The sequence below is a fragment of the Vipera ursinii genome (genome assembly GCF_947247035.1).
Source record: "Vipera ursinii genome assembly, chromosome: 5".
Lineage (NCBI taxonomy): Eukaryota > Metazoa > Chordata > Lepidosauria > Squamata > Viperidae > Vipera > Vipera ursinii.
In genome coordinates this window covers 58872989-58890005 of record NC_139518.1, presented here as the reverse complement: position 1 = coordinate 58890005, position 17017 = coordinate 58872989, and the positions used below count along the sequence as shown (strand labels likewise).

Here is a 17017-nt window from a genome sequence, read left to right as displayed (position 1 = left end):
TGTCTTTTATCTTTAACATTCCATAGACTATACATAGAAAATACATATTTTGTTGATGGATTTAAAGCTTGAAATCTCTTAAATTTATTTACTTTCATAAAAAACTGGATAAAAGTCTCTTGGCTGTGAACTTTATGATAGATTTACAGAGTATCACAAGCAGAGCTGGACAAATTAATTGTATAAAAAGACCCACACATGTATAATAAGTTTTGAAGTGTTATTTTAGGACAATAATTAATAATATGTAAAGTAAGATTCAAAGCCAGTGTATTCTTTTTCTCTGTGTCTTGGTAGCCACGCAGTGATAATATTATGAGAAAAAAGTACTCAGATTATTTATTTTTAATAACCATTCCAACAGGAACGCAACAGCAGCCAGAATTCCGATGGACCAAGAATTGTGCTGTCGTGTCTACATCTTTCAAATGTTAGAGTTGCAAGGATGTATTTCTTGCCAGTTTTTCTTTTTCTTTTAAAGAAAAGAAGCAGCTACTGAGTTTTGTACTGCAGACCCATGTTTGTCTTCCAAGTTCAGCTGTACTTATGCCCAGGATAATGTATAGAATTACAGCTTGAAACTGGATGTTGAACAAAATACAGACCAAAACTGTTTATCTTATTGAAAATCTAGAAATGAAAAAAGAGCACGTTGTTTGCATATCTTACAAAATCCTATAGTCCAAGATAGGATTCTTGTACAGCTGCTCTATTTCCAAAATTTCCACAAAATCAAACAGGATTTTTGTTTATATTTGTATTGTTGCCATCCATCCATCCATGGAATATAACAAAACAACTGCAACGCAAACTCACAGAGACTAAGTTAGTGAAGATTAAGTAAATAAAAACTGGTAAATAAGTACCAGTTTTTCTCCCTGCGTATAATAACTACTTTCTTGTTTAATGAATGCATCCCTTTTTAATTTTATGCAAAGAGGACTGCAGATTGGCTGAGCAATCTCGCTGATGCTGGAAGAACCAGACTTATTATTCTTGGACAATGTTTTGAAATAAAAAAAACTGGCATGGTGTGTCTCAGCTTGAATTGATAAGCATGAGAAATAAGTTACACAACTTGTAAGGTGAGCTAGTGATGAATTGATTTCCATGGCAATGCTAGACATCCCCAGAATGGCGCTGATGTGGGAAAGATTCATCTTACCCACCTAACCCACACTAGCTCCCCATTTTAAACTTATAATGATTCAGAGAGACCCCAAACTAATGTATGTCTCAATATTTATTTATTTATTTATTTAATTGGATTTGTATACCGCCCTTTCCCGAAGGACTCAGGGCTGTTTACAGGGAATTAAAACAAGAAATACAAAAATTAAAAAACAATTAAAAAGATTATAACAGCCCCTGAAAGAGTAAAAACCCCAATTAAAATTAAAATTAAAATTAAAATTCTCAGCCTGGGCCAGAGAGCTCGAAGAGCCAGGTCTTCAGGTCCCGGCGGAATGAACGGAGGTCGGGGGCAGTCCTCAGCTCCACGGGCAGCTGGTTCCAGAGGGCAGGCACACCCACTGAGAAGGCCCTCCCCCTGGGCGTTACCCGCCGGCAATCTTTTACCGGCGGCACCCTGAGAAGACCCTCCCTGTGGGAGCACACTGGACGAAGGGAACTTGATGCCGGCAGCAGGTGTTCCCTCAGATATCCCGGACCCAATAATGATAATAATAGCACCAAGCAAGCATAATGCTTCTATGAACTAGTACCTAAGGATTCTAGGGTTTGTTTTTCTTGCAATTTGCAGTTTTTCCACTGTAAGCCTGAAGACAGGAGTTTTCCTTTTAATTTTTCTCTCCAAAAAATATAATGCAAGTTCTAAGGGCATTTACGTACTGTAAGCTGTGAATGTATTAAATATGGGCTGTTGTAGGCCACCCAGACTCAGCTCTGGTGAGATGGGAAGCTTGACAAATAAATATATAATGGATCAAGAATGATGGCTTAAAAGAAAATAAAGAACTGTACTTGAGAGAGAACTAAGTTTTTGGGTCAGAAAGCAGGCTTACATTTTTTTTTAAATCCATATTTTGAAACTTAGTCCATGGGAATCAAATTTGTATTGTGCTAGGGAGAAAGCCCCATTCCATTGCTCTGTTCCTAGAGGAGGGATGAAATATGCCCAGGCATATGCAGTAAGGAGATAAGATTTTGCTGCATGTGAGACCTTTCTATATTTTCCAAGGGACTGATAAAGTGGAAGTGATATCAATTTTTGCTTATCCTCTTGGATAATGGGAAGTGTGAAAAGTGGGAGTGCATACAGTGTGATTCTGACTCTTTGGGAAACTGGCTACTTTCAGTACGTTATCAAGCGATGAAAGAAGCTATTGCTGCATACCAAGATCTGGTATGGACAATATCAGAAAAAGTATTACAGGTAGTCCTTGACTTATGACCATAATTGAGCCCAAAATTTCTGTTGATAAGTGAGACATTTGTTAAGTGAGTTTTGCCCCATTTTACAATCTTTCTATCCATATTTGTTTAGTGAATCACTGCAGTGTTCATTTAGTAATATGTTAAGTGAAACTTGCTTCCCCATTGATTTTGCTGGTCAGAAGGTGATCACATGACCCCACGACATGGCACCTATCGTAAGCATGAATTAGTTGCCAAGCATCTGAATGTTGATCACCTGACTATGGGGATGCTGCAATGGTAAGTGTGAAAAAGGGTCATAAGTCAATTTCAATGCTATTATGACTTTGAATAGTCACTAAATGAATTGTTGCAAGTCAAGGACTATCTGTACTGCATATCAAGATCTGGAATAAAGCTTAATAGTTGTATTTTTTATGCTGCTGTCAATATATTACTAATGGGCATACCAAGTGGCTCTGTAGTAGAGAATAGGTTTTTCATTCTAGATTTGTTTCTGCTGCTTTGCTGTATTTTAACCAGTAATTGAGGGCACAGCTGGTTGGAAAGTCAATCTACACCAGGGGTCTTCAAACTTGGCCCTTTTATGACTTGTGGACACAAGTCATAAAAAGGCCAAGTTTGAAGACTCCTGATGTACAATTTGTTGCTTTAAGGGGAACAAATAAAAATAAAAATATCAAGTCCAAAGCTTAATAAACGCAGATCATGAGAAGAGTCTCTGGGAAGTCATACATGTCACATGGATTGAAATGGTCCCTGCCAGGTCTGGCTGGAAGACCATATTGTTGTTGCTGGATAATGTATGCCTGGAAAGAGCAGGCAGCCAGACACTACATAGCTGAGTTCATTGCTTTGGTGCTCAATCTCATGTAAATATTAAAAAGTATGTACTAGTTTATCCCAAAGCATCACAGAGGGAGATGGGTTAAATCTGCGGAGCAATATGGTTTCCAGGTTTCCTGGATCTCATCAGTATTTAAACCTGAAGGTTTTTGTCTGAACGAAAAGGGCAGGATACTGCTGCACTAACTCACCTCCACTCTTTCTGATTTGGGCACGCAGTCAAAAACCGGTGCTGAGAGAAGTTTTATAGGCAAGGCTTATAAAAAGTGACAGGCTTTAGTTGCTTCTAGGTTGGAATCTGGCAAAACAAACAGTGATGTCACGACTGTCCTTCATATTTTATGTTTCTCATGCTAAAACAATTATTCTTACTATTTCTAATGTTTACGTGTAAGGGTTGATGTTTATATAGCCAATATGACATCATCATTCAGGCACTGGAATAAGGAATCAGAAAGCTTTGAAGAAACATAGGTCAATATTTTTTTTTTTAAAAAATTAAAATACCACTAAAAACAACTTTGAAACTCAAAACAAAAGAAAGGAGCGGGTGAGAACAGAGTCCAGTGAAGATTGGGAGGTAATGAAATGGAATAGCTTTGAAGACATTCTGGATGGATAGAATAGTATAGTGCAAACATTTTGCACTGTACTTTTTTTTGTTGTTGCAAATTCTGCTGTGCCTTTGTGTAATTCTAAGACCTTTTCTTTTTTTAAAAAAAATCATTAGCATTTCCCCATTTACTTTTGATATCTCTTAAAAGTATTCAGTGAACACAATTCCTTTCGGAAAACACATTCCTGATCAGCAAAGTCAAAGCCCCACCCTATTTTTGCATATAATGGGGGATGGTCATTGATCACCTGCTATGGCTATAAATTTTACTGTTCATTGACCATGACTGCCAAAATACTCTTATCTCATGCGACATCTCCATCTTTCTTGCTTCCATTTTGATACACAAATGTAATCTCTTTAAAGTAGATCTGCCCAGTTTGCTAACCACGTTCTTAAAGCAGTTAGATTCTGATTGAAAATCCTTCATTAACACAAAATCTTAGTTGATATTTAAATATCTCAGAGAACTATGGTTTAAATAAATCTTAGATCTAATTAATTTACAAAGCTCTGTGAGTTGTTGATTAAAGCTAAAGCCAATAAATGTACTGTCCCAAAGGTTATATAAAGAACCATTTGTGTTCTGAGTGAGTGGAAGGGGAGGCAAGTGGAGAAACCTGCATTGTGATATTGTGGTATATCCTCCACTCCCTATGTATTCTCAGACAATGTCACAATGCAAATATGAAAGGACAAAGCTTGGTTTGTGATGTTTGCAATGGGGATTTGTCATTTTGGTATCAATGCTATTCAAAATGAATGCTTTGCATTAAGAATAGTATTAACTGTTTCAGAAAGTAAGTTAGTCTTACTTATTTTTAAATATCAGCAAACCTAAATCCAATTATGGACTCTGGGCAATTTAAAAAACCCAACCCATTTAACCATCTTACTGATTAAAAAGTATATAGTAGAAAGCAGCCCGTGTTTCGTTTCCTTCCTTCCTTCCTTCCTTCCTTCCTCCCTTCCTGCCTTCCTGCCTTCCTTCCTATTTAACCCTTTTAATGCAAAATGTCATAATAGATTAATGGAATCTATAATTACCTCCCCACGTATCAGCATTCATTGAGGACCTTTTAGTCAAAGAATATTGAGCTATTGAATATTGAGACTCATTTTTTAAAACCACATGTGGGAATTGTTGCTCTTTGTATAGCAAGATTATTTAGCTTAAGATCTGAAGTATTTAGTAGTATCAGCCACCATCTTATGATCTGGAAGTAAAAGAATTGTATTACTTTAGCCAGGCAAAGATAAAAGAAGGTAATTTTTGCCATGGAAAAATAACCACTGTTTTCACAGTGCTAATTTATGGAGTTTGTGGGTCAGGGTTAGCCACTATTTTTATGGGCTTGGACATTTATTATGTTCTTCCATCTGCAGACAGTTTATGTTGTGTAACATTTTACTAGTGCTTGGTGGAAGGCGATGACTGGTGTGCTCAGCCATTCAGATCAATTTATACCATGAAGGAGAATAAAGATGAATGAATTGGTTCTGCCTATCTCAGTGAACAGGAGTAGTCCTAATCACAAGTTAGGGAGCCATCCAGTAATTTCAGAGAACCGATTTCATGCACGTTGAACAGAGAAGGCTCCCTGTTGTGAGCGTTTGTCTTCAATTCATGTTGAAGTTAGTGAGCCAACAGACTTATTCCTGCTTTCCCACATTGCGTTTTTGGCCAACTGAGTAGGCTGCTCCGTAGGCTGGGTGTGAGCATTAGATAATGGCACAAAATAAATACATAGAATTAATAAATAAATGTTGCCTTATGAATTATTTAACCATCATTTGGCTGCTGCCTATTCTCAAAATTAAAAAAAAGCATTAATGTTCCTAAAACAAGCAAAACCATGCATACCGAAAAACAGCAATAGTGTGGCTCAGAGCTGTGACAAGCCCCCCCCCCCAAGGATATGGTAGAAGTCACAGTGCTGCTATCTGCATGTTTCATGGTGTCCTTATGTAAACGATCCAAATAATGTTTGTGCACTTTACAGAATTTGTATCATTTCTGTGATGATGTCACAATATGCATGGCATTGCTGGTCACACCGCCACCCTACCCTTCTACCCCCTGCAGAAATGAAACCTATGAAATCTATAGGTCATGCAGATTACAGTGTAAGGTAGACAACTTATGCTCTTAACTTTAGGCTTGTATGTTACCCAGAACTGCTTCAAAAGAGATTTTTCAGATTGGATTGTCATACTACAGATCTTGTAACCAATTAGGTACAGTGAAGAGATCTATAGAAATATATCTTATAATCAGTTAGACATAGAACCAAGAAAGCTGTTGGTTCTACTTGATGCTGAACGTGCTTACATTCAGCACCAAGCAGTGCCTTTAACTGAATGGCAAAATCTTACATTTTTAATGTTCTTTTACTAAGATTCTTAAGTGAGGAAGAGGTTTCCTCTTCTCATCACACAGCCTTCTACCCTGCCCTTTTAATTGCCCTATGCAACACCGAGGACTATATCTACTTCACTTTTGAATCTAATTTTATCCCAGACCTCTTAGCTGATAAGAAGAGCAACATGCCGTCCTATCAATGATAGAGCACATTTTATCAGTGTTTCTAGCTTTGCTCAATATTATTAAAATGGCAGCTGGCTGAAATGATGGTGATGATTGTTTTAAAATCTGCACATACTTTGCTGGATCAAGTTCCTTCATTGACAATTGTTGGACATTTTTCCCCCTACTTCTGTTGCTTTCCTTTCCTCCTATATTCCACTTTAGCAGAGCTACCCACCAAATATCAAATCTCTCAGCCTGACGTACGTTCTGTACTTCCGGGAGAAACGTTGACGTTGCACTGTCAAGTGAAAGATGCCACCACAATCACTTGGACTAAAGATGGAAAACGTTTGGTGTCCAATAATCGAACAGTCATTACTGGGGAAACTCTGTGGATTAAAGATACGACACCCAGAGATTCTGGCCTTTATGCTTGCACTGTTAGGATTGCAGACAGTGAAACTTTCTACTTCATTATAAATGTCACAGGTAAGCTTGTTGAGAGACATTTTCTAATATATCCAAACAGCTAGTCTAAATTAATTAGGCATGGAGATACAGCTTTACTCTTAACTAGAGTAAAAGAAAATATGCCACATAACATTCTAGTCATTCGTCATTACCCATCTGACCTATCTTTTTCAGTAATTTGCTTGATGCCATTTTTTGTATACCTTCCATGTGAAAAACAAATAGGTTGTAACACAAAAGGGAATTTTCAACTGTCTCCTCCCCAAGATATTCACTGATGCCAATGATACTTTTCTTTTGTACCCAGCAAAAAAAAAAACCCTCTTCCCCGTCAACATTTTAATTTTTTTATCTGCTGGATTTTATTTTTTTGGCTGGCTTAATGTAATTTTAAACTTCTCAAACTAACCTGGTTTAGCATCACTTGGAATTAAAATTAAAAAGAAATTTTCTTTTCTATTGGAGTAAATTGAGGAATGTTTCATTGATATCTGAGTGGCTACCCACACAAAGTATGAAATTACTGATTACTCTGGGAAATATAGATAGTCCTCAACTTATGACAGTTACTTATTGACCATTTGAAATTACAATGAATACTCTTTCCCCCCCCTACAAAGCTACTTATAACCAAGTTTCAAAGTTCCAAAATTGCTTGGCAACTGGCCAGAATTTATGATTGTTTGCAGCATCCCACCATGACCATGATTTATGATGGTTTTTGCCAGAGACAGGCATGTATTTCTGTTTTTTTAGCAGAAATTGGCACATAGTAAAAATGGGTTTGCTGCTGTGTTCAATTAATGACTGCCACAATTTCTTATTGATTGCCATGAAAAAGACCATAAAATTGATTCAGTCACATGGTTGACTTTATAGCTGTCATGACTTACATTTGTAATTGCTAGGTTCCATTATGGTCATAACTGAAGGACCACCTACATAAGCAGCTTGTGTGTACATGTTCATTACTTAGCAGCTTGCCTGTATAAATTAAAACTAGAAATCCTTCAAAAAGAGGTACTTAAAATGTGTGTTAGTGTGTACACAGCCTCACTTTTTAGAGCAATCATGACTCATTCCAGAGGCATACTATTTCTGCTGTCTCCACATGTGTGTGCACACCTATCTCTTTCTGTTTGCATGCAGGAATATCCAGGAGTGTATTTTGAAGTTTAAAATAATGACACAGCTGCCTTAATGATTCACATGGAAGCATTTTAGATGCATTGCTATGTGTTCTGAGTCATTTTTTTTCTTTCCAAAAAGTGTTTCTATAGAACTGGAATATAAATCAGAAACTAGAAACAGTGATTAATAGAGCTACCCAATATAACTGCATAGAATTATACTCAGTGAGGGTCACTCAGAGAGGATCATAAGGTCACATCAGAAAAAAGTTGGATGTTTAAATCATTTCATGTTCCATTAATAGATAGAGTGGGCATATGTGTATTATAGTAATAATACAAACTATTTGAATTTATGCTTTTGCCTTTTCAGTAGTAATAAAGCTATTTTACATTATTTTACATTCAATACATGGTAGAGATATTATCTACTCCAGGCAAATATATGTGTTTCTTAAGTCACAAGCGCATTTTGTTTTGTTTGTTATAAAAAAGAATGAACAATATTTTATTTAAGATTTTGATTCATGATCTATGTGCATGCAGTCTGTACATAGAGAGGACAATAGTCATACTTGTGGATGTTCTGAAGCACAAACTTAGCTTGACTGACTTACAACCTGTATTATTATGGTTGCTTGCAAAGTCAGCCAGATGTTTAGACCGGATTTGACATTTTGATTTACTTATCAAATCCTACCCAAGGATGATGATGATGATGATAATGATGATGATGATTAAGTAAGACTTGCTTTAGGTACTTTTCACTGGCTCAAGATTGATTCAGCCTTACATCCTTCTGAGGTTGTTAAAATGAGGACCCTGGGGGCAACAGGCTGACTCTGTAAACTGCTTAGAGAGGACTGTAAAGGACAGTGAAGTGGTATATAAGTCCAAGTGTTATTACTATTGCTATTTTCAGAAACATCTCTCACCTATGTATTGTTCTTAATATCCAGACTGCAGAAAAATACACGTTTGCTTACAATATTTAGCAGCTGAATGATCTTTAAAATAATTTTTAAACTTCAGATGTTCTTTCATCTGGAGATGATGAAGATGACAATGATGCTTCTGAGGATTTTGTGAATGACAGCAACCCAATCAGTAAGTAAATTCAGTAGTTAAAGCTGTTTGGAAGATACATTGTTTTTGCTACCTTTTTCATTCTTGTATCCAAGGCCCCCAACTCGAAGATGAGGTTTTATTTTACAGTGGTTTATTCCTTGGCTGTAAAGTGCATGAGTTTTAATTAGCAATAGTTTATCCCTCTTATTTTAAAATATTTCTAGTATTTGTGGCATGAATATAAGTTAGTATGTTTTTTCCTGTTAACCAATTTATTTCTGATAATATGGCAATAACTTATAATAAAAACAACCAAACATCTTTAAGGGAGGATATAATGATCAAGAAGCTATATTTTTCCTAATGAGTATATGGCCTAATGCCAAAAAGGTTAAAAAGAAAGTTAACAGTTCAGACAGGGAGTGATTACCATATCAGTCAACACAGAACAGTATCCAAACAATTTGAAACTAAATATTTCTATCAGATTGTGTTTTTAATAAATCAGAAGAGGAATTATAGTGTATAATAATCATAAACATATTGGCCATATTTAATTGTAATGAAATGTAAATTTAAAAGGAATAAATCCAATCTAGTTTTTGTTTAATTTCAGCAACTATTTTTGGGAGAATGCCCAAGGGCTCTTAGTTCAAGGTTAAATATGATGCATGGGGAGAGGGGAGAAGAAGGGAATCATATGCCTACATGATATATAACATTTGTTTTGTTACATTAAACTGGGACAGTTCAGTGGGTAGGTGTGAATGAAAACATGGATAAAGTATATTTAAACCATGGTGGCACAGTGGTTAGATAGAATGTGGTATTGCAGGCTAATTCTGCCCGCACACCAGGAGTTTGATTCAAACTGGCTAAAGGTTGATTCAAAATTCCACACTTGCATTTGTGTGTGTGTGTGTGTGTGTGTGTGAATAGCTAACTAGCTAGCTAGCTCTATTACATGTGAATGATTTCAAATATCAGTTTTGAAAATATTTGTTACAGGGAATATCAATGTCATGGTTAACCATGCATACAGAATATCAGTCTCTGTGGGTTTGCATGTATGAACTGTTTTTATCTACGAGAGAAGAATTGGTGGGTTGATGCCAACTTGCATATGATTTTTACAACTTTCATATTTTGTCAAAATGCTTTTTACTAAGAAATATAAAGGCAAGAGCCTGTCTTGGTTATTCAGTGCTGTTAGTAAGTTTATCTGCTGTTTCTTCAAATCCGTCTCAAATTTGAATTTGAATATCAGCATAGATGTATTATTACATTTTATGCAGTATATGTTTTGACCAGCATTTTATGTAAGATGCAATAAATCTCATCAGTATTGTTAATAATTTAATCACAACTAGTAGGAAGCAGGTTGAAGGTAATTGTGATTGATGATGATGATGATACAATGACACTAATTATTGTAATAGTGGAAATTTGCACTGCATGCCAATAACTTCATTTTTAACCTTGAAAACTCATGACCTTATTGTGGCTAGAAGAAATCAGTTTTAGCGATAGTCATTTTTCCAAGGTTACCTAATATTACTCAGTTCCCTTAGCTACCTACACTAAACAAATACTCAAGATTTATTACAGTTATGAAAGAGTCTAGAAACCATGATGCCAATATGTTTGAAGGCTAACTAACTACTGTAGAACTTGGGAGATGATTACACCATACTTGCTGTTGATTAAATGTAGATTGCTAATATTGTACAGTATCTCATAGCAATTAATGAATTGCAACCATTTGAAGGCCAGTGTGAACCTAGCAACCATATGAGCTCCTGTACATAATACTGATTCTCTTTATGTACGATTTGTCCTTTATCCAGAATTTGGACTTTTCCCCAACAATGTTATTTGTTTAAAAACTGTTTTATGGAACATGCTAGTTTCAGGGCCAAAATATGTATTCATTATGGATAGGTATTTAGTAAGATTGTTGCTGGATAAGGGAGGTTGTTTGTTTTCTGTGTGTTACAGACTTAACTGATTTATTTTGGTTACCTAAATTCCTTTGCAGCAATATTGCAATTTAGTTTGTAAGATCCATTTTAAGGTTTCTTTCTTTTATATGCCTTTTAAAATAATGAAATATTTTCTTAAGGTTGCGGTTTTTTACTTTAAGCATGGAAAAACATAGAACAACAACAGATCAAATGCTCACTGATTTTTCTAACTAATTAGTTCTAAAGGCTCCACCCTGAAACAAAAGCAATAACACACAATGTTTAGAGTGCTTAATTCTTTTAGACGTTTTCTTTGATTGGTCAGCTTGTTAAAAGAGTTTGTAGCTGAACGCTTCCCCAGCTGTGTTTTTATTTTGCTTTGTGGCTGAAAGTAGAAGAGAAGATTCCAGAGTGTGTGTTAGTGGAATTCAAAAGCAGCCCTAACTGATGGCTGGAAAGGGTTAGTTGTTTTGTTCTTTTATGCTAATAAAGGAAATGAAGTGGGATTGTTTCTGAGCCCCTTTCCTCTTAAGAAATTCCATGTACCGTAAATTGATTTGTTTCAGGAAGCATCTACTGTGAAATAATTAAATGGCCCTGCTGTTAAACACATTTTAGTTTTAATTTTTCAATAGCTAAATGAGCTAATGGAATTAACTATACCCATGACATTAATACATAGTTAATCAGATTTCTCTTATCTGCAGGAAAAGACTAAGAATATAGTAATAACAGCCCAGGGAAGACAATGAAAATCGGTAGTAATTAAGATTGAGCTAAATTATTATTTGGACAACAATGTGAAATTACAGCTGCCACTTTAGCCTTTGCTTTAGCTGATGTTGACTGCCATTTGCATGGAGTTCTTCCCAAGAAGCCAAATGGTTGTAATGTATTGGCTTAGTATATGTGTAGATCCAAGCAGTATAGTGTTTTATAAATGGCAAATGGAAATTTTGTAAATGGGCAAATTCTTTCCATCTCCCTCCCACGTACATTTATGGTATTCCCTTCAAAACTCTAATTCTGAGACTGTATGCCTTTGCAGTGCACCATTGATATCTTGATATTTAATAATATAACTTTATCAAAAGTTATAATACTGCTTTAGGGTTTTCAGGTTAGATAGCTTTGTTGTTGTAATAACTGCTAGTGCATATTACTAAGTAAAATAAAAAGTTGAGATTGTAATGTTATTTTATTCTATTATACCAAAAAGAAGTTAGAAGTTGATGCTTTTCTCTCTTTTTTTCCTTTTCGTCCTACACTTACTCTCCTTCTCTTTTTATTTCCCTATGTTCTAATTTATTTTAATTTTCCTTTGAATTCTGATAAACTAATAAAAATTTGATGAATGGAAAAGTTACAGTAGTGAAGGGATGTTGAGAGGCTTTTCCAAACATATTTCCATCTTAAGATACAGAGAAAGGCTTCTGTCTCTGATCTGAAAAATAAATAGTAAGATAAGGCAAGATGCGACTTATTAGGTATCCTAGGCCCTTATTACTTGGAATAATGTAACTCCTTTGAAAAGGAAGGGGGGAACGGGTGGGAGAGAGAGTGTTTTATCCACTCATTCAAATAATGTCCCTAATTTGTCCTAGCGATATGGGCACTGAATATAAGTAAGCACAAGGAAAAATTGCTACGTAGATGGATAAATACTCAGCTTCCCTAAATCTGGGACAAGACCTTCCAACAAGCATGGCATGTTAACTTTCCCTGTATTAATTACATTTGTATATGCATCTCCCCCCAAAAAATCGTAATAAAGAGAAATATAGACCAAAAGTCATTTTTACCAGAATGTAGCCTTTGGGTACACCCTAGAATTTATATGGGTTAATTGAATTTATTTTTTTAAAAAGAGAAATACTAAATGAAGCTCATTAAGGTTCATTCCTGAAATTATGTTAACAGAAATCTTGTATAAGTTTTTTTCTTCCTCTCTCTTTCATCCTACCTAGATGGTTCAAATGCTCAGCGATATTCTCAGAATGGTTTTTGATGTATCAAATAACATTCCACCTTGAGTTATTGAAAAAAGGCAGCATAAAACTATTTTTTTAACATATTGCAGTTTAGACCTACATATAATGCATCAGAATCAGAAATAGCAATATAAAGATACAAAGACCAAAACAAAGGGATTAAAAACAATGTGGGATTTTACAGAAGCTTCACCAGGAACCAAAGTGACATCAAAGAAGCTACTAAGAGAGCATACTTTAATTTGGGGACTACCCTGGAATAAATATTAGTAATTAATTACTACAGTAGGGACACGGTGGCTCAGTGGGTTAGGACGCTGACCTTGTCGATCAGAAGGTCGGCAGTTTGGTGGGTCGAATCCCGGGTGCCGCGTAGCAGAGTGAGTGCCTGTTACTCATCCCAGCTTCTGCCAACCTAGCAGTTCGAAAACACGTAAAAATGCAAGTAGAAAAATAGGGACCACTACGGTGGGAAGGTAACAGCGTTACGTGCGCCTTTGGCGTCTAGTCATGCCGGCCACATGACCACGGAGACGTCCTCGGACAAGCGCTGGCTCTTCGGCTTTGAAACGGAGATGAGCACCGGCCCCTAGAGTCGGAAACGACTAGCACGCATGTGCGGGGGATCCTTTACCTAATTACTACAGTAATCATTATTTTTTCCTAGGATTAGGTTGTGGTGTTTTAAGAAGCATTATAATAGGATTTGTTTGTTTCTTCTCTCCAGCCCACAAACTGTGGCTCAGAATTAGTTCTGACCATAATGTTTAGGAAGTGGAAAGCCCATCACTGAACACTGTGTTGTTACACCTAACCAGGAGAGGGTTGGGTTGGGTTGCCTTGAACTGGGCTGAAAAAAAAGGCTCAGATTATTAAAAAAAATATTGAAGGACTTTATTCATAGAACCCTTTTTATTATGGCACTTTAAAAAATGCATTATCTGAAGAATCATAGTGTGTGCATGTGTGATATTGTATATAGTTCTGTACCATCGTGCTTCATTGTGGTGTACAATTAAAATAATGAATAATAGATCAATGTAAAACTATTACAATTATATAAGTTCTATATCGAGCAATAATAATCATGTAACTAATATACATATACATGCTAATGTTAATAAATATAAACAAATTCAGTGAATATTCTTGAATACCTTTCTAAATAAGGTATTCGAGAATACCTTTCTAAATGTTTTCAAGGTCTTCCTAAAATTTAGGCATAATGATGCCAAGCAGATCTCCAGTAGAAAGGTATTCCAAAGGAGGGTGGGTGTAATAATAGAAAAACACTTCTTTGTTGCCCTCTCCTGAATCTCTTGGAAATAATAAATCCACACTATGCTCATTCAGGATGAGTCCAGTATATGACTAGGACCTGTTTAAAATAAACAGTTCCATAAGCACCTGGGTACCAAGTCATATAGCACTTTGGAGATCAAAACTAGTTGATTAAATAACAGTTTTGCCAGAACAGTCCACAATGTGGTTATTCAGAAGATGATAGATTCAATAAAATCAAGGCCAACGTTTCAAGAGAGGTGTTGTAAACTCAATTTTAATGTAATAGACCGGTTTTAAGGGAACTTTTATTTCATTTAAGCTTAAAGATGTTTCATTCTTGAACTGTGTTTTAAGTGCCTTAAGCCATGAATCATAAGTAATAATTTACCTGACATTGGCTAGATCAGGGGTCTTCAAACTTGGCCCTTTTATGACTTGTGGACTTCAACTCCCAGAATTCCTTAGTCAGGGCCAAGTTTGAAGACCCCTGATCTAGATTTTTGTCTAGGTACACACTGAAATTTCTAAGGTTGTCAATAGCCTATGTGAGTTTTCAGAGATAACATAAATCAACAGTGTAAAATATCAGTGTGACTTCTTCAAATCTCATGTCTCATTGGAATTTCACTCATTTGTGAAGTTTCTGGCCTGGAATTTATAGAATTTAGTTTACAGAAATTGAGTAATTTTTTTCTCCTTTCTCTCTTCATTTTTTTAAAATAGAAGGACCTATATGGACACACACTGACAAAATGGAGAAGCGCTTACATGCTGTTCCAGCAGCTAACACAGTCAAATTCCGTTGTCCAGCTGCAGGAAACCCCTTACCAACCATGAGATGGTTAAAAAATGGAAAAGAATTTAAGCAAGAGCACCGGATTGGTGGATATAAGGTAAGAGGTTTGTTTATGACAGTACCTTTCAAGACACTTTTTATAGATATACAGTAGAAGAGATCTGTGAGACTGATGATCAGAAAATTTTCATTGTTTCCTCTTGGGTTGGCATTGTGTGATTTGCACAATTCACAATTGAACTGGCTCATTATATGTAAATCCTGATTGATCATGTTCCAAAATTTTTAGTCAGACTTTAAGCCTGTCTGATGAAGCCATGGGCAACTTTGGAATAGTCTCAAAAGGGGTTGCTAGCTGTCTAAAAACTTATTTATTTGAATCAGCTGGCCTGGTCTGATGGGTTTGGGAATTTTAATTATTAATTTTAATTAATTTTACTGTAATTGGGGTTAATATTTAATTCTATCTTAACTTTTGTATTTTGTATTTTTATTGTATTTATTGTTCTGTACACCGCCCTGAGTCCTTCGGGAGAAGGACGGTATAGAAATTAAACTACTACTACTACTACTACTATTATTATTATTATTATTATTATTATTATTATTATTATTATTATTATTATTATTATTATTATTATTATTATTGTCTTGTGAAAATCTTGCCATAGATAAGGTGAAAGGTTCATGCATAAAACATTGCAGTATGCTGGAAAATCAAATTCCATACATGCAACCTGATCAAATGTTATTATTTTATGTTCTGCACACTGGTTGACAGGGTGTCTCTGTGTGTCCCAACAGAAATAATCTGTGGTATATCCATTGGTATTTAGCTACCCTTGAAAGAACGGCAATATCCAATGATCACATACGTACTTTGTATGTAGAAAGGCTCTGTTATGTCCTAGTAAATGGCATCCCCATTTTTTTGGGGCATGTTGGAATACTGAGAGCCTTTTATGGAAATTTAGAAAATGGTTGTTAAAGTACTTCTGGCCAATCATATGAGAAGCCAAACAAAGCACTGGTTGCAACCACCAATCATTTTACTTTTAATGATTGTCTGTGAGGCTCAGATAAATTTATTGGAAATTCCCATTGTGCGTGGAGTAGATAATTTACTTTGTAGAATGATATCTGCAAATAGGGCAGAGTGCCTGGCAGAAGCCAAGGAATGTGTTGGCCAGTATATTGTTTCCCTTGTGTTATTCACAGGGATTCTGTTCTGTCTTGTGCCAGTTTGTGTATGCGGGTTTGGTGTGTGTGTTTGTGTGTATGTGTGTATTGATTTCTGATCTTGTAAACCACCTAGCCTCTGGAAGTTGAGCAGTATATAAATTTAATAAATTTGAATGTTCATGCTAATATGAATCATGGTAGCAGGAATAAAATGACCAATTTTAAAATATAAAAGAGTTGTTGCCAGTCAGTGCAGACAGCTAGATGGACCATAATTTTGATTCAGTATATAGCTGAATTCATTCAATGTACTTCTTTTGGCTATGCTTCCAACTGAATTCAGATCTCACATTTCAAATCCCTCTTGGCTGATAATGGTCTCATTTGTAGTTACATTTATGAAGTAGATGTTGTGTGTCTTCACCTAGAGCATTTTACTTGTTTTCTGTTTATAGATTTTGTAAAGCCAAATTATCAAAAATCCAAATCTGTTGTAACGAGTGACTTTCTGGTTTTAAGAGTTTAATGATAAAGCAAAAAAGAAAATAAATTAGAACTTAGCAGTAACATTCAATAAAGTGTTCTTAACAGTTTGTACTTTTGAGCTATGGCACCCAGGAATATTCCAATTTGGAGAGATAGAGTAGAGCAAAAACGTATGGCTTGGTGACAAAATTACAGAATAAAACAGCAGGAAAACTTATTTTATGAATTTTATGGCCTGTGAAATAGATGGGAAAAC

General features: G+C 35.6%; 1 protein-coding gene across 4 annotated transcripts in view; it reads left to right on the top strand.

Moving 5' to 3' along the window:
• Nucleotides 1-17017, top strand: part of FGFR2 (fibroblast growth factor receptor 2) — a 121522-nt gene that overhangs the window by 32720 nt on the left and 71785 nt on the right. For 2 of the 4 annotated variants that reach the window (XM_083364519.1, XM_083364517.1), the window contains exons 3-5: nt 6612-6878; nt 9023-9097; nt 15021-15190. In XM_083364519.1, coding sequence (XP_083220645.1) covers nt 6612-6878; nt 9023-9097; nt 15021-15190 — 512 coding nt within the window. The remainder of the gene's footprint in view (nt 1-6611; nt 6879-9022; nt 9098-15020; nt 15191-17017) is intronic. The other 2 variants (XM_083364518.1, XM_083364520.1) reach the window with 2 other exon arrangements.